The sequence below is a fragment of the Ruditapes philippinarum genome, unplaced genomic scaffold (assembly GCF_026571515.1).
Source record: "Ruditapes philippinarum isolate M1 unplaced genomic scaffold, ASM2657151v2 ctg4086_1_1_1_1, whole genome shotgun sequence".
NCBI lineage: Eukaryota > Metazoa > Mollusca > Bivalvia > Venerida > Veneridae > Ruditapes > Ruditapes philippinarum.
This window is the reverse complement of record NW_026859877.1, coordinates 133,586-160,552: the sequence shown is the minus strand read 5'-3', so window position 1 is coordinate 160,552 and position 26,967 is coordinate 133,586. Positions and strand designations below refer to the sequence as shown.

Below are 26,967 nucleotides of genomic sequence, written 5' to 3'. Positions count from 1 at the left end.
GGCAATAGCCGAGGTCAATATGACTTTCTGCCGGTGAATATCACATCATATTCAATGGCTCACTAGTCAACAATTGTTTTAATATATGAATATGCTAAGAAATTTTTAAAAAATCACAAATGTACAACATTATATACATGTACAAATTTTACCTCGTTGAAGCGCGGGAAAAAGGACGCACGTGTTAGGCGTGCAACGACTAGTACGCGAACGCTGCGCATACAAAAATAATTCAAGTTTATACTCATCATTGCGGTGTAGCCTTTAAGTATAATAGTCAAGTAATGATATTTTAATCGAGAAATATGCCATAAAGAACAAAAAGCGACACTTATTTTTTTTAATTAACTCGTGTAATTAACAGTCTACGGTGTATGATCATTGAATATGAGTCTCAATCTATTTTTAGACTGGGAAAATCCAATTCAGCCAGTGAATATGATACTACACCCAGTGAATATGAGTTTATAAAAAGTTCTGTTGACTACTGTTTGGACCAATGAGATTGCAGCTATATTTAGATCATATAATAATATACAATTATTGACTAGTGAGCCATTGAATATAATGTGATATTCACCGGCAGATGACATATTGACCGAGGCGATAGCCGAGGTCAATATGACTTTCTGCCGGTGAATATCACATCATATTCAATGGCTCACTAGTCAATAATTGTTTTATTATATGAATAGGCTAAGAATTAAAAAAAATCACGAAAAAGTACAACATTATATACATGTACAAGTTTTGCCTCGTTGAAGCGCGGGAAAAAAGACGCACGTGCGAGGCGTGCAACGACTACGCGAACGCTGCGCATACAAAAGTAATTCAAGTTTATACTCATCGATGCAGTTTAGCCTTTAAGTATAACAGTAAAGTAATGATATTTCAATCTAAAAATATGCCATAAAGAACAAAACGCAACAATTATTTTTTAATTAACCCATGTAATTAACAGTCTACGGTGTACGGGTATTAATATGAGTCTCAAACTATTTTTAGACTTGGAAAATCTAATTCAGCCAGTTAATATGATACTACACCCAGTGAATATGATTTTATAAAAAGTTCTGTTGACTACAATTTGGACAAATGAGATTGCAGCTATTTTTGGATCATACAATAAATTACAGATAATTTGCATAAGGTACCTTAAAAATAATTAACCTATAGCTCTTCAGCGCTTCCTATGTAAAATTCTTCCTAGTATAATTTCCAATAACCGTAAATTATACCATACCCAGACTATGGTATAATTTTCAGTTTTGAAGATCGAAGGAGTAAGAGTTTCTGGGCGGAGCTATAGGTTAAAACAGATACACCATTGGTGCGTTGACGATTTCTGGGTTTGCGTAAATTATACCATAATCACGTGACCTTTCTTATGCAACCTCACTCGACTTCGTCTCGTGAGGTTAAGGCATAAGAAAGGTTATGCAACCTCACTCGACTTCGTCTCGTGAGGTTAAGGCATAAGAAAGGTCACGTGATTATGGTATAATTTACGCAAACCCAGAAATCGTCAACGCAGCAATGGTATATCTATTACTAAACAGATGAAAGAAAGCATGCAGACACATTTCATGTTATACAAAGTAAATTAAAAGAATGTAAGAAAATGTTCATATATGAATAAAATATTTTGCCTGTGCTTCTTTCAAAGACGAAGGTGGCTTTTTGTTGCCTGTTTATAACTAGCTACTGACATCTCTTTTTTTTTTCTTTTTTCCAAAATGAATGATAATTATGTTTTTTATATTTTAAATATAAGTACTTGTACATGATAATGTTACATAACCAGAAAAAAGGTTAATCACCGACTTGTAAAATGAATAAAAACTTTTAAAAGAGTGTTACCCATTATGTCATATTGTAGGCTATACTGCTCAAGCCGGTGCTAGGGGGCGTGAGGGATGTTGCACTTATTCATTATCCCTCATGTACAGACTCAGTCAAACCGAGTCTGCAATTCTTAAGTTATTTTGTTGTGATTAATGCTTCCGAGGGATCACTTTGTTTCCAGATTTTTTTTCTGACTGACTAAGTCGGTTTTGTTAATAGAATAAAATGAAATATTTTGAATATAAGTTAAAAAGTTAATATTTTCAGAATTATAAGACGCAATCACAGATATATCTATATTAAGCTCCATGACTTTAACCTTAATATGTACACCGTAAGTGGTCTATAATATAAGATGACAACAATAAAATGACTGTGTCATTCGTCGAAAATGAAGTATTGATTTCGTGACGTCATTTATCGGCCATTTTCTCGACCCGGCGTGCAAAGCAAAGACATAATTAAATTTTAAAAGCCAAAAACGCTTAGGTTAGTATCATTTCAGATGATGTCAATCAGCAAAATTAAGGACAAAGTTGTTATTTCATATTTTAATCTAATGACATTATTGCCTTTTAACCATATACCTCGATATTGCAGTGTTTTTTTGGCTTGTGTGGGTGGAGAGAAACGTTTTCTGAAAATGTGAAATTTAGACTGAATACTGCTTACTGTAATTTTTTAAAAATATTAACTGCATCCAGTGAGTCAGTGACAATGTAAAGATTTGTGAAAATAAATTTCTCTAAATTAATTATCAGCTAAATTACTTGGGGGGGGGGGGGGGACCGTTCCCTCTGGGTCAATTTTATTTTGTGCCAATCCAGAAAAATTAGCTTCAATTTCTCCAAAGTTGGGATACATAAGTCATAAATTTGCAAGGGAGACGTCACTTTCTCTAAGTTATGCTATTGAGTTATATATCATTGTGATCGCAAACACATAGTATCCTAGTGTCATTAGTTTTGACGCCCTTAAGCTGTTTAACTAGTGCATTGTTTTATATTTAACTTGATCATTAAATAAAATACAATATAAAGTTACTATGGCATGTTGTTTATCACTGCAAACCATTTTTATGTTTGTTATAAGTTCAAAATCACTTAAGTTTTGTACTCAAGTAAACGGACCGTGGAAGCATCCATTGTTGTTTACAGTCATATGAAATGACGCCTTTTCATTGGGTGGTTATTTTTAAAGAATATTTCACTGTAATGCAATATGTACAGCAAAAGAAGTTTTTAAATGAGCAAACCTGTAATGTAACAACATTGTGTAAACTTAAAATTATATTTTATTTCATATAAAACTGCCCATTATTTAGGAATGCCATACACCCCGACAGTGGTCTTAATAGGTGCAATTGTCTCTTTCATCTTGAATGTATTTACAAATAATCTTGATGAATAGCATCTGTTTTTGGCTTACAGAGCTGAAAAATATATCTAAAATGAAAGATGTTGTAAAGATATGTATATGTTGATTTAAGAAATGATTTTTTTCTTTCTTTTTTTAACTTAATATACAATAATCAACCCATTATGAATTTTACTCAGTATCAATTAAAAACCAATTAACGTTTTCAAACAATACAGACTTCCCGAAATACGTCGGTCCAACGGACATGTCCGATAAATTTTGATCAGGTCCGACGAGTTTTTATTCCGGATCGGTCCGACTGTCCGGCTTTTATCCAAGCCGCATGTAATACAAAATGGCGTCGCTAAAGGTGCTAAACCTTGGAAAAATCAAAAATCTACGTCAGAGGAACGCGCAGAACAGCAGTAAAAGGATAATAAAAGTAGACCTGAGACAAAATTTAATGAAAATTAGAAGCAAGACAGTGAATCGTTGGTGTATGATAGGGAGGAGATGAAAATGCGCTGTAAGGAATGTGCCGATTTTTACGGCGAAATAATTAAAAACAAAAAGTCTCTAGAAATACAAACACACGTTATTCTTTGATTTTGATCAATTTTATTTGGTCCGACAGATTTCGTTTCGGTCCGACAGATTTTCATGGTTTGTCAGACCGAATGTCTGACAGTTTTTCTCAACTTTCGGGAAGTCTGACAATATAAGCTGTACTACTTATGCTACAGTGAATATTTAGAGCACTTTGCAAAGTTTTGGTCACATGACACTCATTAGACATTTTAAAATGGAGGACAGAAACAGAAAAGTGCAGGTCAAGATTTTGCAAAGGCTGTATTTGCAAAATTAAGGCTTGCATAAACATCGATTGATTTGCATTAGTAAAAAGATGAAAAAATACCATACATATAATTAAGGTGAAGTATTTCAGTGAAATGGCTCTGTCTTAACTACATGTTTTAGTTATATGTTGTAAATACATGCTTGCAGTGCAGTCAGCAAATTATGACGTCATACGAGGTCGTTTTCACAAATTCTTAGGTCAAAACAAAAATGGCGTCAAAATAGATGAGGCCATCCTTAAAAAAATGTTTGTTTGCAGTAACGTGACCGACTCACAAAATTTGCCCCTACTCAAAATATTTTTCATGGTCTGGATAAAAAAAATTTTTTTTTGAATTAGAAAATTATGCCTTGTGCTTTGTTTTCGTTCTTTAAAAGGTTAATAGAAGAAATAAAATGTAGGTCTTATTAAATTAGAATTCAGTTATCAATTTATTAATTGTTACCAGATTATCAAAGCATAATATATTGTCCAGCATTTTGAAATTCCATGTTTATTTGGGAGTACAAGTCAATAAAAAAAAAAAAAAATCGACCTACCACCTTGAAAATTCTGGGTCGAGTTACTGCAAACAAACATGTTTTTAAGGATGGCCTGAGCGTCAAAACACTTAACCGGACGATATTTATTTTAGTGGTAAAAAGCCCTGCATAACTTGCCATAAGACCACAGAGTATACTAGCAGGGCTCTCATTAGCATTTTTAGACTGGGGCCAGGATACATGCAGGGGGGTTGGGGGAATTTTTCATGATTTTCAATTTTTTTTCATTCAAGAGGGGATTTTTTTCGGTAAGACTTGAAATTGTGTGACGTGTTGGAATGTTAAAAACTGTCCGGAACGTTTTGTTTATATATATGTATATATTTATAATACTGCACATTTGTAACGTCGCTTTTCATTGGATAATCGTGACGTTTATATAGTTTTATATACACGGCAGCTGTCGATTTAAGAAGAAATCTTACTTTTCTCACTAAAAAATGATGGGTGCTGTATTATAAATTCGTTGTAAAGATTGTTGACTGGTTATATGGCCTAGCGGTAGATATGATTGTATGATTTGAATTGATTTGTCTGTTACAGCAAATACTATATAATGTTAATATGTATTATATTGTCATTGAACACTGTTTTATCAGTGATATAGTAAATAAATATTAGAGAATTATGTATTACTTTTTTTTTCATTTCATAACTGTTGATTATAAATCGATATATCTTAGAAAAATAGCTTCCCAATTTTCTGGGCTATGATTATGTCTATTACAATCATTTTTATTTGTTTTGGTCATGAAAAAATAGCATGTACATAAATATAAAATATATTGAGGTCCAGTGACATCCGTCTTGTTACTCGTGTACCAGATGATTAGTCCAAATCACTTCTTGTTGCAGTGTAGGGTTATATCCTGGGTTAGACTATAGGAACCTAAACCAGGAGTTTATAATAAAGTATTTACTGTAGTAAGCTCATTAAATATTTGTTGGATGTTACTGAACAAATATAGACATACGGGTGTATTCCAGGAGACTGCCTGTCCAACGTAGTATGTTAGATTATTAAGATAGCATATAACTGCATATTAGCAATAAGTTAATAGCTTGAAATATTGTTCCCAATGGTATATTTGTATATAATTGCATATTTACAGTTACTTGTTGCTCTCTGACAAATTTGCTATGTTACAACATTGAAATATATAATATATATATGTATTTATGATATATTGTTACTAGATCATATTTATATGTAGATATTTCATTGCTCTTTTCACTGGTATCACCGAGGAAGTTTTTTTGCAAAATGGACACAAACAAAATGTTTTTCAAGACCTTTTTGCTACTAAGGTAATATTCAGTATTTATATTGATTTGTATTTATTTTTTGCTCTTTCTTTCTAGGACAGTTTTTTAACAAAATTAGTTTGTATTGAAACCAGTTTAGTAGGAAGCTGACTAAAAGATAGAAGTCCATAAGAAATAACTATTTTTGTTCAGAATCTTGATGAATTGTTTTCAGATACAGTTATAGGTAACCATTTAAAAATAATGGCTACTTAATTTCTTATGTGAATAGTATTTTTGGTTTCTGCATCGCTATGAAAAAAAAACAGGTTTGCATAATAAATTTGTTATTTTACTTGCAGCGGCAAGGTCAATTTTCAAGAAACTGGTTATTGTGTGTTTTTAGTTTGTTTGTATGGCAGCTGTTATGCAAAATTTTTTGTGTAGCCCATTATTCTAAAATTTTAAAAGTTATCATCATAAAACTTGGAATACTCGCTTATTGTGTCAAGCTGCAGTTGTAAGACAAGGGCCATTATTCTGAAAGCAATACAGTGTAACTTCCGAAAACCGAACACCCATGGGACTTTTCAAAAAGTTCGGATTTCAGAGGTTTCCGGAATTCAGAGGTTTATGATAATGTGGACATGACTAAGCCACTTAATATCACTAAATGTCAAGGAAGATGTGGCCATTACTGTAATATCATATATAATAGTCTTTTAATCAAGATAAAGATGTAAATGAAAAGAATACATTTTTATCTTACCTGCAAATGCTTTTGGATTTCTATCAGTTTGTAGAAATGTTGTTAATTGCATAAACTTACATATCGTCCGATGCTAGATAATTAATTATTACATCAACTGCAATAAAATCCCTGAAGACGTTTGATGCATACATTGTCCAATTAAGTGTCATTTAATCCGCTAATAAACACTTCAAATTAACTGACCGCCGTAAATTACTTTGATTAACCGCTTCACTTCAAACATACCATTTCACAGTTTGTGATTTTAATGCGTGTCAAATTACACCATCACCGCTAATTAGTAAACAATCGATAGGGAGATTAAATCTTCCTGCAGGGTAAACATTCTCGATTTACAATGTATTTCACACCTTTGGATATTTCCGGTTTTTGGAGGTAAAATTGCATTGATTTGACACTAATTTTACGAAAATATTTTGTCCGGAATTCAGAATTTAGAAGTTCCGGAATTCAGAAGCATTATATTAATAGAAAATAGAAGGGAAAAATCGGGACCGAAAAAAATGTTCGGTTTTTAGAAGTTTCCGGATTTCAGAAGTTCCAGAATTCGGAAGTTACACTGTATTGTTATTGCACTGCCCCCTTTTGAATTAGAATTTTAAACAGGCAAGTGTTAGCATTGAATGTGGTGCTGTTATAATATTATTTACAATTCAATAATGTTGAGATACAGACTGAGCTTAAAATATCCGATGGCATAAGACTAACCGTCACTTATAAGGTAAAAATTGTTTAGAAGGAAAGAGCATTATTGTTTATTTATGTGTTGGTGATTATATTGTATTATATGTCATTTATGTTGGTTGGTTTTTTGCTCAATTTAGATGTTAAAATAGATCACAATGTTTACAATCTTAATTAAAAAAAATAATCTTGATAAATATAAAAATATGTAACTTGTTGGATAGGATTTAAAGACTAAGGGCCCTGGAGAGCAGTGGCTTAGTTGCTAGTATCATTTGTGGATATTATGTTTAAGGCATATTATATATATATATTATGACAACAGTTCATTTTGGTCATTTTGTATGTATATGGATTGTTCAAACAATGATTATTATAACCTTCAGAGATATGATGTAAAAAATTATGATATTATATTTAATCTGACGTAAGGAGAACGTAATTCTGAAGAATTTAGTATTAAAGATTTAATTTTCATTTTTCTAGTTTCATTGATGAACATAACTAATCAATCAAATAAGAACTTAATTCTTCACAAAATAAATGAGAGAAAGCAACATTAAACCACTCAGTCTCTGAAATCATTTTTGTGCCCCCACGTTAGTGGCGGGCATTTAGATTTACCCTTGTCCGTCCGTCCGTCCGTCTGTCCGTCCTTCCGTCCGTCCTTCCGTCCGTCCGTCCGTCCGTTCACTTTTGTGTCGCACGTAACTCAAAAAGTATTTGACCTAGAGTCATGAAACTTTACAGGAATGTTGATCAGCATGTGAAGTTGTGCACCTGGGTATTTTCGTCTGGATATTTTTAGTATTTTCAGAGTTATTGCCCTTGACTTAGTAAAATTTTGCAATTTTCAACTTGTGTCGCATGTAACTCAAAAAGTATTTGACCTAGAGTCATGAAACTTAACCGGAATGTTGATCAGCATATGTAGTTGTGCACCTGGGTATTTTTGTGTGGATATTTTTAGTATTTTCAGAGTTATTACCCTTGACTTAGTAAAATTTTGCAATTTTCAACTTGTGTCGCATGTAACTCAAAAAGTATTTGACCTAGAGTCATGAAACTTTACAGGAATGTTGATCAGCATGTGTAGTTGTGCACCTGGGTATTTTTGTGTGGATATTATTAGTATTTTCAGAGTTATTGCCCTTGACTTAGTAAAATTTTGCAATTTTCAACTTGTGTGGCACGTAACTCAAAAAGTATTTGACTTAGAGTCATGAAACTTTACAGGAATGTTGATCAGCATGTGTAGTTGTGCACCTGGGTATTTTCGTCTGGATGTTTTTTGTATTTTTAGAGTTGTTGCCCTTTACTTAGTAAAATTTTGCAATTTTCAACATGTGTCGCACGTAACTCAAAAAGTATTTGACCTAGAGTCATGAAACTTTATAGGAATGTTGATCAGCATGTGCAGTTGTGCACCAGGTATTTTCGTCTGGATTTATTTAGTATTTTTAGAGCTATTGCCCTTCACTTAGAAAATTTTTGCAATTTTCAACTTGTGTCGCAAGTTACTCAAAAAGGATTTGACATATTCATTAAACCTTACGGGCAGATTGCTCAGCATATTTAGATTTGCACCTGGGGTTTCGCTTGTGGATTTATCCAGTATTTGTAGAGTTATTTCCCTTGACTTAGTAAAAAGATTGACAGAACAGTGGCGCGGTGGGGGCACCCGTGTCCTATGGACACATTTCTAGTTTACCCTTCCTTTATTAACAGCAAACTTGTGGTTTAGGTAGGTGTTCACAGGACCAGCAGTGGTCTTAATAGTGGGGTCAAATAAAGAATAAAACAGAATTGGGACTGAAACTAGTGGTCTTAATAGTAGGGTCAAATAAAGAATAAAACAAAGAATTGGGACTGAAACTAGTGGTCTTAATAGTGGGGTCAAATAAAGAATAAAACAAAGAATTGGGACTGAAACTAGTGGTCTTAATAGTGGATTATTGAGGTGGCCTTAATTGTGAATTATTTCACCATTGACATATAAAATAATAAAACAATCTGTTCTTTTAAAATTGGTCTTTAGGCAGGATGGATTTATTCTGGGGTGGTCTTATATAGGGTGACCCGGTCTCTATTAAGGACAATAAAATATGGTTACCTTGTGGTTAATCTGACCTTCACATGACCAAGAATCTTGTGTTAAAGTCCTTGTGTATACATGTATGTTACTACTGGGGTCATGGTCCTGTTTTCTTCAAAAACTCAAGGACTGGTTTGTCCAGAAAAGGTGTTGCAAATATATCAGATTCAACTTATAATAAAAAAAAGCATTGCCAGATTGTCACACAGTGTAAATGACTAAAAGTGATTGTTTTACTTACTAATCATAAAACAAACAAAATGGCTCTCAAAAAATTACTTAATTTGATTTTTCTATATTTACTTTAATGTTAAAATTAATTAATTTTAGTTTTCATTTTGCATGTTCTATGATATTCAATACTCAATTATGAAACTTGGAAAATATTTTTGTATTTTCAGAAACTGTACACTGAGATCTTATGACTGGTAAGTGAAGGGTAACTATGGCAGCAGGTGGTTTACATTTCGGTAACCCTATGGTGAAACAAAACACCTTGATAATCAACAATTTACCTGATTATATGGGAGATGATGAGCTGGAGTCAATGTTTAAAACTTACGGTACTGTTAAAACAGCATCTGTGAGAAGGGATCCGAAAACAAATAAAAGCTTGGCTTTTGGTTTTGTAGAGTATTCAAAAAGGGATGAGGGGAAGAAAGCCATTGAAAATGTTGATGGTCTGCAATTGGGAAAGAAAAAACTACGAGTCGCGTTTTCGGAGCCTATTGACGAGGCTATTAAACATGCAACTAAAGTAACTGTAAAAAAACTTCCTGCAAAATTTTCAGAAGAGGACTTTAAGGGAATGTTTGCTAAGTTTGGAAAAATTGTTAAAGTGCGTCTATTAGTTGACAGTGTGACAGGAAAGTCCCGTCGACTAGGTTTCCTCTTCTATGAAAATTGGGCTGATGCACAGAAAGCTGTTAATGAAATGAATGGTTTCAAACCAGAACAAAGTAAAGACCCATTGAAAGTTAATTTTGATCAGGAGAGTGTGAAGCCAAAGACCTGGCCTCAGTGGCAAAAGGCGTCAGATCAGCAGCAGGTTGGCTACCAGCATAGAGCACCCCATGCATTGACAGGAAGTAGACCGCATTCACAACAGGGTCCGAGTAAATCTATCCCATCGGTCATAACACAAGGGCCGAATCCTTCTTGTGTGTTTTTGTACAATATTGGTGAATATATTAGTGAACAGGAGATTTATAATATGTTTGCACAATTTGGTGGACTAAAGAAAATAGACATTGTGCGTGATATGAACACACAGTTATGTAAAGGTTACGCGTTTCTCAATTTTGACACATACCAAGCGGCCGAAAATGCTATTTTCACAATGGACGGAATGTTTTATAGGGGAAGACAGTTACAAGTTCGATTTAAATATAATTGATATAGATACAAGAATGTTTTGGAACATTAATATAGACTTGATATATGATCTGCATAATTTCAGTGAAGAATTTTAATTATTGTTGGTCAATGCTACCATGCTAGCATTTAGAGACAAATAACAATTATTATATAAACCTTATTATCTTGTCATAAAATGAAAACAATAATAAGAAGGATTTCTTAACAGGAACTTGCGGTTCAGATTCTGGAAAATAAGACGAAAATAAGACTATTCAACGCATTTATATTCTAAAATGGTTAATTTCTCATTAAAATTGACTTGTGAAAGCTATGCTTTCTGTTTGGAAAGAACTTCATTTTTATACTCGAAGCTGACTGATGTGTTTGGAAGATATTAAGTTGTTAGTGTTGAAAATTTTCATTGAAGAGAAAAAATGTTTCACTAATAAAATTGTGTTGACAAATTGGCTGTTTTACTTCACAGTTGAAATACATAGGAAAAGTACAAGGGATCCTTATGTTTAAAAGGCCTGTCCTTAAAATCCCTTTGTGGTATTTACAGAATGAAAGTTAAATGATGCATCTTATTATTTTACTGCACACTTGAAATCAATTGCCATTTAGGCAAATCTGGTTTCTAAAGAAGGCAGATAATCAATATGCAAAAATGATGATGAAACTAAACTGGCTATGCCACAAAATTGCTCATTATGTCAGTGACTTGCCAGTATGGCAAAAAGTACATGACTTAAATAACTAAAACATAAAGATTTTTTCTGAATAACATTTGCCATTTTTAAGAAGGATTTAGCCTCTCAAAAACTCTTTATTTTCCTTTTTTAACCTCTTTTTTTTTTACTTCAGATTATGACGGTGCATGGGAAAGCAATGTCCTATCTAATGGCTGCAACAAAAAAAATTGAAAAAAATAATTAGTTTTTATTAATCAAATGCATGTTTTCATATATATTTTTTTCTTTTTTTTTCCTCTAGGCAAAAGTTTTCTGAAGGACTGACCAGGAGAAGTTTAGAAATATTTGACATTTTTATTGCACTCTTTGAACCTTTTTTTATCTAAAAACGTTCATGTTTTTTTTTCTTCTTTTTCATTTTTTAGTTGGAAGTGTCTGGAATTTTTTTTCAAGAACTCAAGTTTTTTGATAGGCTGACAGAAACATACAGGTAACATTTTTTTTGTCCATTAAATAAAAAAATCTGACACTCCCCGATCTTTACAGTAAAGTTTACAACGTAATGTCATATGGAGTTAAACTATCGTAATGTGTTTGTTTAAAGTTCCATAAACTGCCTGTATTACGGCTGTCAATGCTTCAGTCTAAGTGAATCGTGCATCAGTATTTAATGATAATCAGCAGAACATGTTGACACCCAATGATATCATAATGACAGCACTATCATAACGTCAAATTATGAATAGCTAAATCCACACTCGGGCAAAAAGTAATTAGCAAAAAAGTTTTGTTAATTCTTCTGACTGATGTTTAAGCAGAATTTCTGAATTTCAAACCGTTTCTAAAACTTGTTTTAAAATTATTATCCTGTACATAAAGTTTATTTGGCCTAACAAAGCTATCCATATTTCAAGTTTTCCGTTTCAAATTTCTGTAGTAGGATTCAACTTTAACAATTTAGTAAAAAAAAATCTTGATATAAATCATACCAATATCCCATTGCAAATTTTGATTACTATTATCCAAGACTGAAATTGAAAGGATTAAAAGTTTCTACCTTTATACAGGCACAATTTACAGTGTTTTGTATGAAATACAAAAATTACAAGTAGCATTATATAAAATACAAGAATTGATTTTGTAAAGCTTGAATTCTTTTCTCGTCTTATTGTCAAATTCGTTTCGGAATTTCGCAGGAAACCCAACTTTGATTGCCATAGTAAATGTTGTTAACATTTGATAACCATTGATTGTCTGCATCTATTCCTATGATAGTACTGTTTAACTAATTGATTATCATTAATTGAAATACAACTTTTTATGGCCGAGTTGGGGAAAACTCTGAATTTGCAATTTTAAGTCTGAATGAACTAGGCTGTTTTGACATTCGTAGCATTTCCCCACTGATTGGGTGATGTAAACTTCATTATAATATATATTTCTGTACATCCCTCATACACACAAGAAACATGGTATGACTCAATAGAGATACTCCGAATCTTGGCAAATGTTGGGTTTTCCCATCTAATCCTTGGGTACAAATAATCATTTACACTTGCACCTTGGTAAATATAATGTTTATAACCACAAGGTGATTATTACTCGATTGTGAACAGTTGAGTGCAATGTTAAGCTGTAACAGCAAAGGTTGTTGGTACCTCGGGATAACTCAGAAAAACCCATATTTGCAGAGTTGTGGGTAACATCTCATAAACATTTAAAAAATGCTTCAAACTTAAAAAAAAACAATATTGAAAAACTTCTACCATTCTTGTTAACACTTGAAGAAAATGAGAAGTATTTTTTGTATAACAATGTGTTTAAAAACTTTTATTTTCACAGTTTTTTGCATCTTTTTTTTTTTCATAGATTTTTCCCAGAGAAGAGTTTTTTGCCACAATTTCTGCATTTTTTATCAAAGGATTTTATCAGGTAAATTTTTTTCTTTTTTTTTCAATGGTATAAATAAAACATGTAATGAACACTTGAAATGTCTTATTGTGTTATACAAGCAAATGATATATATAATTTATACAGATATTGTTATGTATTACATTATCTTAAGGATTCAATATAATTACTAGTAGTAGTATGTTTATTTTTCTATTTATGAAAAAAGGAAAGAAAAGAATTTAGATACTTATTATATATCTTTGACATGTATGTGTATGTAGTTTATAGAAAATGTATATATGTATACAATTTAATAGAAATTCTATTGTGCATTATGTATTTTATTAGTTATATTATTTGTAAGCCAAGAAGTTATAATAATATATGTTAATTATACATTATCATGTAATGAGTTAACCCCTAACCTGCTGAATTTCTTAAATGGACTTGTCCAACTGTCATTTTTAGCTCGACTTTTCTATGAAAAGGGGAGCTATCCTACTCGCCCCGGCGTCGGCGTCACACCTTGGTTAAGTTTTTCGTACCACCCCACTTTATTTCAGAAGTATTACAAGTATGGCTTTGAAACTTACCATACTTGTTCACCATCATAACCTCCATCTACAGACAAGAGTACATAACTCTGTCAAGGTTTTTGACAGAATTATGGCCCTTTTTTGACTTAGAAAGTGTATTGAGCTTGGTTAAGTTTTTTGTACCACCTCACTTTATTTCAAAACCATTGGAGGTATTGCTTTGAAACTGACCATACTTGTTTACCATCACGACCTTCATCAACAGACAAGAGGACATAACTCTGTCAAGGTTTTTGACAGAATTATGCCCCTTTTTGACTTAGAAAATACATTGAATATGGGTAAAATCCACTTATTGCCTTAACCCTTTGAGATATTGCTTTGAAACTTTTAATGCTATTTCACATCATTACCCCATCTGTACGCAAGAGAAGGTAACTCTGTCAAGGATTTGTTTTAAAAATTAAGGCCTTTTATCGACTTAGAATCTTGGTTAAGTTTTTAGTACCAGTCCACTTTTTGACTGAACTGTTTGAGATATTAATTTGAAAGTTGGAATACTTGTTTACAATCATGATTCCCAAACATGTCCAGGAGAAGGTAATTCTGTCAAAGATTTTATTTGAATTATGGCCCTTAACTGTCAATGTTTTGTATTATAGGCAAGCACTAAAAAACTTAAAAAATCTAAAAAAATTCATTCCTATCCACTTGTTCACTTTACCATAAATTATGTCATATAAACATTGCTGTAATATTCAAGGGTATCAAACAACTAGTTCACTTTAAAAATACAGAGATTCTTGTATTGCCTTTTACTGCAAAAACTTTTTTTATTGGCAAGCAATAAAAAAGTCGAGCGCGCTGTCTTACGGACAGCTCTTGTTGGAACTGTTCATTGTTAACTTTGGGGATATCGGAATAAATATTAATTAATTTGAAGTTGGAAACAGTATAGAGCCTGGTTACTGGCAAAAGCTAATTATTTTCCTATTCCAGCAGGTTAGGTGTTTACATACCTATGTACATTGTATGTTGATACCTATGACTTGTATATTATGTTGGTTCTATTTGTTGTACACTTTATTTTAATACAAGACTTTATCAGTTTATGCTTTATGTAACTGGCTTAAAATTGAACATCAAGGAATGTTTTCAATGCAAAGGCATATGTTTAAAGTTTTTGTTATTATTACTTTTATATTAAGATAAAACACAAAAATTGACATTATTTGATTGTAAGAGAAAGCCTCTGTGCCACAGTGGTAAATCAATATCTTGCCTGTTACTACTTTTGAAATGGACTTTGAATTGTTTCAAGAGAGAAAGCCTTCCAGCCAACCAGCTAATGGAAGGTACATGTAAATCAAAATGGTTCTACATAGGCACCTGCTAGTGACTAATGTGGCTGAAGTAATGCACCCTTTGGAGTTAAAGCTTAAAAGTTGCCAGTTTTAAGAAGTAAATGCAAGCATATTTGAGAAGAAATTATGTTGAAAATATTGTGTTTTGTTAACGACACATTTCTATGTTAAAACTTATTCTTAAAGTAAACAAAGGTAAACAAAATAACCTTTCAAATAGCCTGGAATGCCTTTAATATAAAGATTATACAACTTTGAAGAAGAATAAAAGTCATGTTACAAAATTTTAACATTTTGTGTAGAAGCTAAAAGATGTTATTTATGATAGTACATTTGTATTTCTATGTTTGTACAATTGTTATGATACTATATCATTTATGTCATACATGTACTACTATATAATTCAAATTTTATTTGATTTTGTAAAGATATTTTTCTTGTATTTATTCCTTGTATGTCTGTAGAAGTACTACTATTTATAATTCTAATTTTATTTGATTTTGTAAACATACTTTTCCTGTAGATTATTTCTTGTATATTGCAGTCGTATTGTTTTTATTGTCACCATATTATCAATGAATATATTAAGCATTGGTACACAAATAATGGCTTAAATGTGTCTTTCAAAACCGCCTCCATGGTTGAGGGGTTAGAGTTGATGACTTCTAATCAAGTTACCTCTCTGGCGTGTGTTCGATCCCTGGGAGAGGCTTCGATAGTTTAGCGCAGAGGACGGTAGTCTAGTACTGGTGTAACTCTCCAGGAACGATGGTTAGGAAACTACCCGCCTATATGACTGAAAAACTGTTGGGAAAAGGCGTAAAATGAAACAAACAAACAGTGTCTTTCAACTAATATTTGTCTGTTATGATTGTCTGGGATTATAAGACTTTGAAAAAAGCTGTGAAGTGTGAGAGCTCAAAGGACTGTCTGAACAATTAAAGGCAATATGCCAACTTCAATTTGTTGTCCATGGCTAATTAATTAGTGTTATGATTTATAATTTGTCCGCTAAATGTTGATGTACTGGTACAGAAAGCCAAGTCATTAATAAGGTAACTGTCTGCCAGCATTTGATAACATCTCTACAATTGTCCTAAAATTATAACTAACAGGCTCATTGGAACATGTATTTTAGACATTTGTCTTGATATCTGAGAATAAATGATGCTCTTACCTTACTGGATCTGTAAGTAATGAGAATAGAAGATCTTCAGTTTAACTGGTTCAATAAGTTTATCTTAAAAGTTTTTGATTCTTTTTAAGAATTTTCACTTCTTTGATAAAGATGACTTTACTTTTATGATTCTACCCTTAAAAATGAGCTAAAAATTGGGCATAGAATGCTGGAGTATTGCATGCCAATATGCTTCCCAAGTCTTCTTTGAAAGAGAATAGTTTTTACCCTGTGATTGAGGGCAGTATGACTGAAGCCCTTCTGTTGCATATGACAGAAGAACAGTAAAACTGTTTAAAAGCAAGATCTTTCTTGCTAAAACCTTCACTTTTTCTTAACATGTTTAAAATACTTCACTTAAGCAGGTTTGACATTAGAGCAATACAACCATGTGGAATCAAGACAGTGCTAGCCAAGGTGAACAGCTGGACAACAAGACTAATTTGATCATCAACTACCTGCCACAAACGTACTCCGATGATGAGATGTTCTCACTGTTCTCTACGATAGGAAAAGTTGTCAACTGTAAGATCATTCGTGACAAGAATTCCGGTTACAGTTACGGCTTTGGATTTGTTGAATACTCTACCCCAGAGGAGGCCCAGACAGCAATACAACAGTTGTCTGGCTGTGAAATAGAGAATAAGCGTATTAAGGTGGCTTTAGCTAGGCCACCTGGTGAGAATACAAAGGGGGCTAACTTGTATATAAGAAATATTCCTCAGAATTATGATGAGGAGACCCTGAGGAATCAGTTTGCTCATTATGGTACTATTGTACAGGTTAGAATACTTGTTGACCACTTAACTGGCCAGTCAAAGTGTGTAGGTTTTGTTTTGTTTGAAAAGAAAGAATACGCAGAACAGGCTATGAATGAAATGAACGGTCAGACCCTACCTGGTGGAAACCAGCCCCTAGCCATAAAGTTTGCAGATGATAATGCCAAGAAAGTCCGGGCCCCTCCTATGCCTCAGCATGCAGGTTACGGTCAAATGGCAGGCTTTGCTGGTGGGTATGGCCCACGCCAGGGGGGTCCCATGAGAGGTCCCAGGGGTGCTGGTGGTAGCATGAGATACAATCCAATGGGGTCTGGGGCAATGGGAAATGGATTTGGGGGTTATGCCGGAGGTTATGGTGGGGGAAGAGGTCGGGCAACAAGCATGTCTGGTCCACGACCTGTTCCACTCTTTAATCAGTTTGGTGGTGGGGATGCCACAGGGGATGGTGTTATACTCTTTGTATACAACATTGGTATTGATGCTACAGAAAATGACCTATGGAATCTGTTCTCTCCATATGGTACTATTAAAAAGGTCAATGTCATATGGGACCATTCCCAAAACAAATGTAAAGGTTATGGTTTTGTTACCATGTCAACCTTGGATGAAGCAAAGTATGCCATTGAATACTTGAATGGTTTCTATTATAAGACGGCCCCACTTCAAGTATCCATCAAATCTGATGGAAAGAAATAAAAGCTTGAAAATTTACTTTTGAGAAATGGAATAGGAACTTAAAGCGTTTGAAAGAGAAAATCATTTCAGTATTTGTTTCTTTTTCTGAGAAATGAATGGACCAACAAATAGTGACTTAATAAAGGATGATTGTTTTAAACAAAAGATGAGGAAATCTTTCATAATTAAACATGTTTTTGAAAGATAGGGTATTTTTACAACAGCTCATTATTTGAAAATACATAATTATTTTTACAAAATATAATAGCAAATTAGTTATGAAGCTACATAATTTAAAGAACATTAAGATCTAAACAACGGGTTAATTTTTCAATCAGCATTATAGGTCATCTTAGTTTTTTTAAAAACCGAGTATAATGTCACTGTTGGTGATTTTTATGCTACATCTGTAATTGTTGCCATTTTTAATATTGTGCAAATATACATGTAAGGATACCCTTTCTTCAGTATTATTTGTTCAAAGTATCTATATTGTTATGTCATTCATTGAAATTTTGTATATTTTGTATTATTTTGTTTCAAATCGATGCTCGAAAACTTACAGAAATCCCATTTTTCCATTTCATAGGGGAGATAATTCCTAGCAATTTTCATGGGAAGGGAGACAAGTCTTCTCTTTTCATGAGTCATGATAAGGGAACCTTGTCTATTGGCCTGGTAGGGGGAAATAACTCTCCTTAATGTTCATGGTAAGGGAGAAAAGTAATGTCTATTGTCATGGTAAAGGGAGGTAATTGTTGTGTATTTCATGTGAATTGGACAAGATTTACATTAATGAACAAATTATGAACATTTTCTCATTGGATTTCTGTTGCCATTGTTAGTCATTAGTTAACATTGTATATTTTACATTTCAGAAGTGTAAGAACTTTCATTTCATTTAGTTATTGTTAGACTTTTCCTGTTTTTTCATCGTCAGTTTATGTTTTCCCCCATTTTTCCATTGTCAGTTTTTCATCATTTTTTCCATTATCAATATTTTCAGTTTTTCATTACATTTTTCCTTTGTTAGGATTTCAGTTTATAGAAATATTTTTTCCATTGTCAGAATTTCATGGGTTTTTTTGATAACAATTTTCCATTTTCATAATTTAATAGTTTCAGAAGGCTTCTTTTGTAAAATTCCATAATAAATTTTTATTTTTCATCATATCACTACCGATTATCAGTGCATGCCATTGTAGGTTTATTTTGTCAAATGTAATACTTAGTTTGGATACTTTTGTTTTATATAGAAACCTTATTAGCAAACCTTTGCAATAAATTCAAAAATAGATAAATAATTTATTAATCCACCCAAAGCCCTCTGTTGGTAACTTATCATTGTCTGCACATTTTGCTATTCAGTCAGTAATGTTTTGAAATATTCCCTAAAAATAATGAATGGGTTTTGTCAAGATCAAAAGTTTGACTAGTCACTTCAGAATATATAGCAAGGGTAAAAACAATGGTTTAACAAAAAATACAAAAAAAAAATTGCACAAGTTGAACATTTAACTGAAGTTTTCACTGTGTTTTTGAGTGAATTTTCAAAAATATTTTTTCATTCATTTGATATTTAATAGAGAAATTCTGTTAGATATATATATTTCAATTTGCAAATTCTACTTAATATTTTATAGACTACATGATTTAGTTTTGAAATACTTATTCAAAAATAATTGACAGTACTTTGTAAAAACTTGTGTAACTTGCTTTAGAGTTCAAATTAGATTGTTAATAAAGCAAACAATTTCCATGTCTAATAAATGTTTATATTGAATGTGTATAATTGTGTTAAATAAAAGTTGAATACAGGCAGCCACTACCATCAATGTTAAATTTCACGTATTTTTCATGATGTACGCCTGTGGTTACTGTGACAGGTTTGGTATTTTAAACTTTGCATAGTTTTGAACATTACAGTAAAAAAAGTTTAAATTTTATGCCCGGCAGATCTACCTGCCAGACCTACTAAGATGTCAGTCACCTTTGGGACATGTTCATTTGAAGCTAGGTCTTGTAAAGTTTTATGTATTGAAATAAAGGTACAAGTAGCTAAATCTAATTAAATGGCATTGTAACTAAAACATTTTTTTAAAATGATAAATTTTGATGTTAATGTATTGTTGCCCAAAGAAGACTTAAAATATAATTGTGTTTATAACGAGAAAGATTAAACTACTGATACAGTCTTTACTAATTGGTTTTAACTATATAACTTAATTCATAAAAAAGTGTTCATTTGTAAATTTAATCATCTGTTGTTTTTCTTTTTGTAGAAAAGTAAAATAAAAACATGTTTCATTCTAATAAAGGGGAGAAAACTGTTACTTAAAGTTTTGATACGGTGCAAATATACATGTACAAGTAAAGATAACCTATTTCTCCTTTTTGTTTGGTGTATATAATGAATTAATCAACCAAACTTTATGAAAGAAATTATGATTTTTGACACAGAATATCATTTAATAGACTTGTATATCAAATATTCATCAGTATACATATGCAAGAAATCTGTAATGCCAAAAAAAAAGCGAGAAAATAACTGTAAATTGTTGCCATTTTATAAACAAAACAATGAAAAAAATGATGTAAACAGTTTTTCTTCATTTGTTAAGAATACATTCAAGTGTTCATGTGTAAAATAAAAAATGCAGGAATGTAGCTATTATTTTGTCATTTTTATTTTATGATAAATTTTGTATTGAAAATTATGCACATAGATAATAATGATTTATATAGTCAGACTATCAATCCTTGCCACTAGTCTAATACAGTTTTCTTCATATCTTAAGTTGACAATTTGGCTCATCAAGTTTGAGACTGTATTCATATTACTTAAATTCCGGTTTGAGATGGAAAATAATGTACATGTAGGGTGATCTAATTGATTACAAGGTGTCTGCCTCTAAATCCAGGGATCGAGTGTTCGAGTCTAAATCATAAATGGGGTCAAACCATGTTTGCTCATATGATGCCACAGTACTCTGATAGTACTGGTTATATCCAGGATGCAACCATTATTATTATAACCACAGTTAAGCTTAAATAAATTTGTAAGGAATGAACCAATTGCGTTTAAAGATAATACAATTGCCAGCTGATCTGAAAAATTGGCAGGTTTTGACCAGACTTGGTTTATAGTTTAGGCCTATCCCCTATGGCCTGTTTATTAGCTCACCTGTCACAAAGTGACATGGTGAGCTTTTGTGATCACTTTTCGTCCGGCTTCCATAAACTTTAAATGTAACGAAATCTCCTTGTGAACCGCTTCGCCAATTTCACCCAAACTTCACAGAAATGTTCCTTTGGTTGTCGCCTCTCAAAATTGTTCAAAGAATTTAATTCCATGTAGAACTCTTATGACATGGCAACCAAAAGAAAAAACTTAAAAAAATCTTCTTTTTAAAAACCCATTTTATATCTGCTTTTGTTTATAGTTTACAATATTACTTGTTCTTCGTCATGAAGAGTTTCTATATACAGGTGAGCGATTTCAGGGCCATCATGGCCCTCTTGTGCTTTAGATGGTGTTATTTACATAAGCAAACATTCTGTTTTAGCACTTTCTTACTGTAATGATTTATTCCTATTAAACAGTGATATTTAGACATTTATATTGAGATCAGGGTCTGAGGCGGAAAAGAAATTATCTTGGGAGTTCAAACTCAGATCTCCGATATTTGATTGGTCAAAAACCACCACAGAATGTCCACCGACCATGAAAATCCTGAGATTTGAGAGAGACCCCGAGTGTGGATTGGGGGGAGTTTCATAACCTCGTTAAAAACAAAATGTCCATCATTTTGAGACATAAAGCTTTTATAGAAAATTATTGTGACATTGTGGCCAGGCAGATAACTTATCTTTTCTAATTTGAAACATTCTAACGGGATATAAAACTTGTTTTTTAGTTGAAGAACGTTGAGCAAATCTATTTTGTAAAATAAGTTAATTCAAGTGAAACTCACACCCAATCTAACGACGTATAATTAATGAATTAATATTTGTCCAATGTAAGTTAGACGTATTTCAGTATCAAAATACATAAATTGTTCAGACAACCACATAGAGCCTGGTCAGACTGCATCATTGTGCAGGATAAAATAGCTCCTCTATTATTCCCTGCAAAGGCAAGACATTATGGAAGATAGAATTGGAGGGCAAAGGTGTTTTATTCAAATATTTATTTGTATTGCTCTTTCAATTGAATGATTATGCATGGGATATCCGGTTCTTGTTAAATGTTCTTCAAAAAAATGTTTTTAGTTCAGTAGTTGATAAAACAAGCAAATTTTAGGATAGGATAATTTGGTAAGTTTTCTTTTCTTTCTTTTTTTTCTAACTGAATAGACATAAATGTATAAATTACAATTAACACTTTCATGATAAAAGTATTTAGAAATCCTTTTGCCTTTTGAAGTTTACAAATATTCAGAGTAATAACAATGTTATTATGCAATACCACATAATGTGGAGAAAACTATACTTGGATTTGTACATCTCCATATTGCTTCAACTTGGTAACTCCTATATTTTGGAAAGATCTTCTTCAAACTTGGCTAAAATGTTTATTTAAACATGGGATTGAGGTAGAATCTATTTTGTCGAAGTCAAGGTCACCCCTGAATGTGACGTCAGCATTGTGTCAGCTCTATAAATCCCACACCCCTTGAAGAATTTTCTTTGATCTTGCCTGACATGTCCATAGCAACAAGTCAATGTGCAGATTCCATAACAACCTTGTGCAGACTCAAGGTCACCCTTGAAGGTCAAATGTCAGACAATATGTTTCTACTCCATAAATCCTTCACCACTCAAAGGATGTTAAAACTTGGCTTAAATGTTAACATCAATAAGGTAGACAATATGCAGAGCTCATACTGCTGCTGTGCTGGCTCAAGGTCACATTTGAAGGTCATATGTTAGAGTCTAGACAATTTTGTGTCTATACCTATTGAAGAACTTTCTTTTAAACAAAGCTTAAATGTTCACCTTAAAAAAGGACCTTTATGAAAATGCTGTTATAGAGATAGTGGGTGTATTGTTAACTCCTGTGACAGATCTAGTAAGTATGATTTATAAAATGGCTGACGGAATTTTTTTATTTTCATTTCAGACTTTGAAAAATGACGACTGAAAATATCAACAACAACTTGATCATTAATTACCTGCCCCAGTTTATTGCAGATGAAGAATACACGAATATGTTTCTTAGTATTGGACCAATCAAATCTTCTAAAATTGTTCGCGACAAGGTGACAGGGTTCAGCTATGGGTTTGGCTTTGTTGAGTTTGAGACCGATCGTGATGCTGCCAGAGCGGTCAAAGTGTTTGATGGTCTACCAATGTACGGGAAGAGAATACGCGTTCAGCATGCTAATAAAAACGAGGAACAGCCAAAAGCATTCAACATTTATGTAAAAAATATCCCCAGCACCTTTACAGAGAGTGATCTGGATAAGTTGTTTGAACCTTTTGGAAAGATCGTTACATCAAAAGTATTGATGGATTTACAGACAGGACAGTCAAGAAATATCGGCTTTGTCCTATATGAGAGTAAGGAAGAAGCTGATAAAGCGATAGGTGAAATGAACGGGAAGACAATACCCGATGCCCCAGCTGCTCTCTATGTTAAATACGCAGATGATGCTGTGAAAAAGTCGTCGAAGACGGTTCAACCGGTAATACCGCAGGTTTTGACCCAGCCACCTCCGTTCCCACCACCTGTTGTGCCACAGGGAAATGGATTCCAATCTACCAGTCAACCTGGACCTGTTCGTAATCAACAAAGCAACAGGAATAGGTTCAATCCAATGGCAAGGTCTAATGCCCCAACAACTGACTTTCCAGTTCCAAACTTCAATGTCGGTCAGAACGTCAATAATAATCAGAACTTTAATGCTGGTCAGAACTTTAATGCTGGACAAAACTTTAATACAAATAATCAAAATACAAATCAAAGCTTCTTTGGAATTAAAAACCAACAGAATTCCGGGGTTACAAGCCCAAGTCTGGATGTCCCTAAAGGACCGGGACCGTTTTCTTTATTTGTCTTTAATATTGGTGATGATGCGGAAGAGCGAGAGTTGTGGGCCTTGTTTTCACCCTTTGGTACCGTTCAAAAGTGCACAGTGATGATGGACAATGATAAGCGCAAGTGTAAAGGTTTCGGCTTTGTTGATATGGCTAATGCGATCGAAGCAGCTAATGCTATAAAAAGCTTGAATGGATTCTTCTATAAAGGGAAACAACTCAATGTTTCATTCAAACAGAAAAAACAGTGAACAGTTAGAATTGGAAAATAAAGACAGCGAGAAGAAATCATACCCTTGAGAATGATAGGTGATGGCATAGCCTTAATTTCTGCCATTATCTAAGTTGTTATTGTACTACTTTTTCTAAGTGAAGCAGGTCCAGATGGGGCATTGAGACTTCTTTTGAAGTATTAGAGAGAAAAACGAAACATAATGAGGTGAAAAATAGGAATTAATATACTTTTATTGATTGTAAATATGTGTGGATATATTTTTCGGTAGATGTTCTTTTTTAGTTTGTTCAATTTGCATTAGAAAGTCTGATTAGTTGTTGTGTAAAGTTTTTTTTATAATCAAACTATTTCCATGCAACACTAAAGTTTACTAGGTGCATATTTGATGTTTTGTATTCTATTATAATTTTGAAATGTTCATTTTACTTGAATATGCTACCATTTGCATGATTTGGTTTTTGAAAGCCAATACATTTAGGAAAAATATGTTGTCAGTTTAGTGTTAAGCTATTTTGATAGGTATCAAGTGCTTATTAAGAATTATTTTTTCATAGACTTTTTATATGATGCTGTATTTACTTGTGTATATATTGAGAAAAAGAATTATACATTTTTGAAAGTTAACAAAACAGTGTTTAAGCACTATAATACAGTGGATATAGAGGATAAAAATTTAATTTTCAAAAAGGATTTAAAGAAAGCACCTTCCTTTGGTCTTTTAATAAAAAAAAATGTGTAAACATCATACCAGTGTGTTCATTTGATTGCAATAAGTTTGTTTTTGTAAATTGTTGAAACTTTTTAAGGTTTAACACTAGGTTGTTTTTACCAGTAATCTATCAGCTTTGAAATAGTGTTAATTATTAATAGGGACATTTTTTGCCTCTTTTAAAAGATCAGCATTAAAATTCAAGTAAAATTACATAAATTTTCTGCACGGCTTGGTTTTATTGGAAGGTCATTATCATATCTAAAATTCAGCATTTAAAATCATTCAGTTCTTACTCAAGATGAGTGATATTTTGAACTTCCTTTAGTCCCAAATGACTTTTGTTTCCATCTTAGGATACAATGTATAATATCAAGAAAAAACAAAATGAACCTTACACCACAGAGCTATATAACTATATAATAAGTTTTATAAGTCTCTGCTTATACTAACACTTGCCAGATTCTTTTGACATGTACGAGCTGAAAAAGTCCACTTAGACTCACTGTTAATCAATATTTGCAGTCAATTGAATAAGGAAATCAAAATATAAATTGTCTTATGAATTGTATTCCATATTTGTTTTTTGGCATTTTTTCTTCAAAATTTCATATTACCCTAGCGTTCTTGCCACTTCAGTAGATTTTATTGTAGTTAAGTAGTTCCAGTGAGCAAAGCTTGTTATACAATAATGTATATCATTCTGATATATAACATTGTCTTATTATGTATATAATTTACTGTTTCCAATATTATCCATCTACATTGTTAGATAGGACTGTCCCATAAGTCTGACTGGGAATGGACAACTTAGAACATGGCCAGAAGATTTTTGATTCTTCAGTAAAAAGATTGGATAGAGACAACATAAATCTTAACAATAAATGCATTAAAATTGAATTAATTGATGCATAAAATCTTTAGATCTCTTTCATACTTATGTCCTTTACTTTCAAGTTTAAATTTTCATAATTTATTTAATTTCATCACAAATTTATTGTTTATGACTAGGGCATTCAGTGTTTTATAAATACATCTTGTTGTTACTGTGGTTGTTCTATTGTTTATTACTAGTATTAAGCATTTTGTCAAGAAAATTGAAAACCATGCATTATTGTCATTGGGACCAGTAATATAGATTTTGTATTCCTACTTTGTTTTCTTTATTGTTTTTACCTTGTCCATTTAACAGCATTATAAATCCCTATTGAGAATGCATCATCAGGGGAGATTATTTGAGTCAAGGGAGTTAATTTGTCTGAAAACCTTGGAGACCAAGGGTAGTAATAATATTTATGATACATTTATTTGGAGAATCAATCACCTGGCCACAATAACCTTAAATATTATAATTATGGAAATTATACATGAAGTGAATGAGATTAAAATTTTGTTAACCACAATGCCATCTGAACTAATCAGTTTGTAGAAGTTGCCTATACATGTATATAGATATTGGAATCTTCTCCAGTAGAGTCTGTTTGTTTAGATTTTACATCATACCGAGACAGTATAGATCCAGCTTTACTGGTGGAGGAAGACTTCAGAAGCCCTTCCGTTCTGTAGAGTATTTGCCAGACAAATTTAATTGCTGTTATGGTTACATTGTTTGTCTGTCTGTTAACAATTGATTTTTCACATGATACTTTTTAAAAATATTAATAAACTACTAAAATTATTATAATTGTGTTTATATTTGGCATGCAAGTATGTTGTATCAAAACACATGTCAATTTCTATTTTGTCTACAATCATCTCCTTATTGGTAGAATTATGCCCCCATTTTAGCAAAATTTTCTGTGAAATTATTGGTTTCCGCAGAATAATTTAAATTTCAGTGAATGTGTTCATATATGGAATTCAAGTATATAATATCAAAACAAAAGTCAAGTTTGATTTTCTCTGCCGTCAACAAGTTAAAATTGATATGTATACATGTATTTATGTTCGGGCAATATTTTATCTGCTATGGATCAACCACCTGACAGTAATTGACATTTTTTTTGCAAGATAAAGCTATTTCTCCAAATATGTCTTGACCAATCTGGCAAGAATGAATTGCCAAGATGGTAATATTCCCTTATAATGGATTTGGAATTTGTCAGAGT

The 26,967-nt window shown here is 32.4% G+C and overlaps 2 protein-coding genes across 9 annotated transcripts; both read left to right on the top strand.

The window, feature by feature from the left end:
- Positions 1-2,213: 2,213 nt before the first annotated feature.
- On the top strand, positions 2,214-26,011 carry LOC132758169 (ELAV-like protein 1). Of its 8 annotated transcripts, XM_060749713.1 has the most exons (5): positions 2,250-2,334; positions 9,803-9,829; positions 11,878-11,942; positions 13,322-13,384; positions 16,788-20,543. In XM_060749713.1, exon 5 carries the CDS (start codon positions 16,812-16,814, stop codon positions 17,895-17,897), a length of 1,086 nt encoding a protein of 361 aa, XP_060605696.1. In that variant the 5' UTR covers positions 2,250-2,334; positions 9,803-9,829; positions 11,878-11,942; positions 13,322-13,384; positions 16,788-16,811; the 3' UTR covers positions 17,898-20,543. The 8 variants fall into 8 exon arrangements, with proteins under 8 accessions (XP_060605692.1, XP_060605695.1, XP_060605697.1 ...); XM_060749712.1 differs by lacking the exon at positions 9,803-9,829 and having other exon boundaries at positions 2,218-2,334; XM_060749714.1 differs by lacking the exon at positions 9,803-9,829 and having other exon boundaries at positions 2,218-2,334; positions 16,785-20,543.
- LOC132758171 (ELAV-like protein 1-B) lies at positions 9,847-10,797 on the top strand. The gene has a single exon (XM_060749718.1). The coding sequence runs from the start codon at positions 9,847-9,849 to the stop codon at positions 10,795-10,797; it is 951 nt and encodes a 316-aa protein (XP_060605701.1).
- Positions 26,012-26,967: the final 956 nt, after the last annotated feature.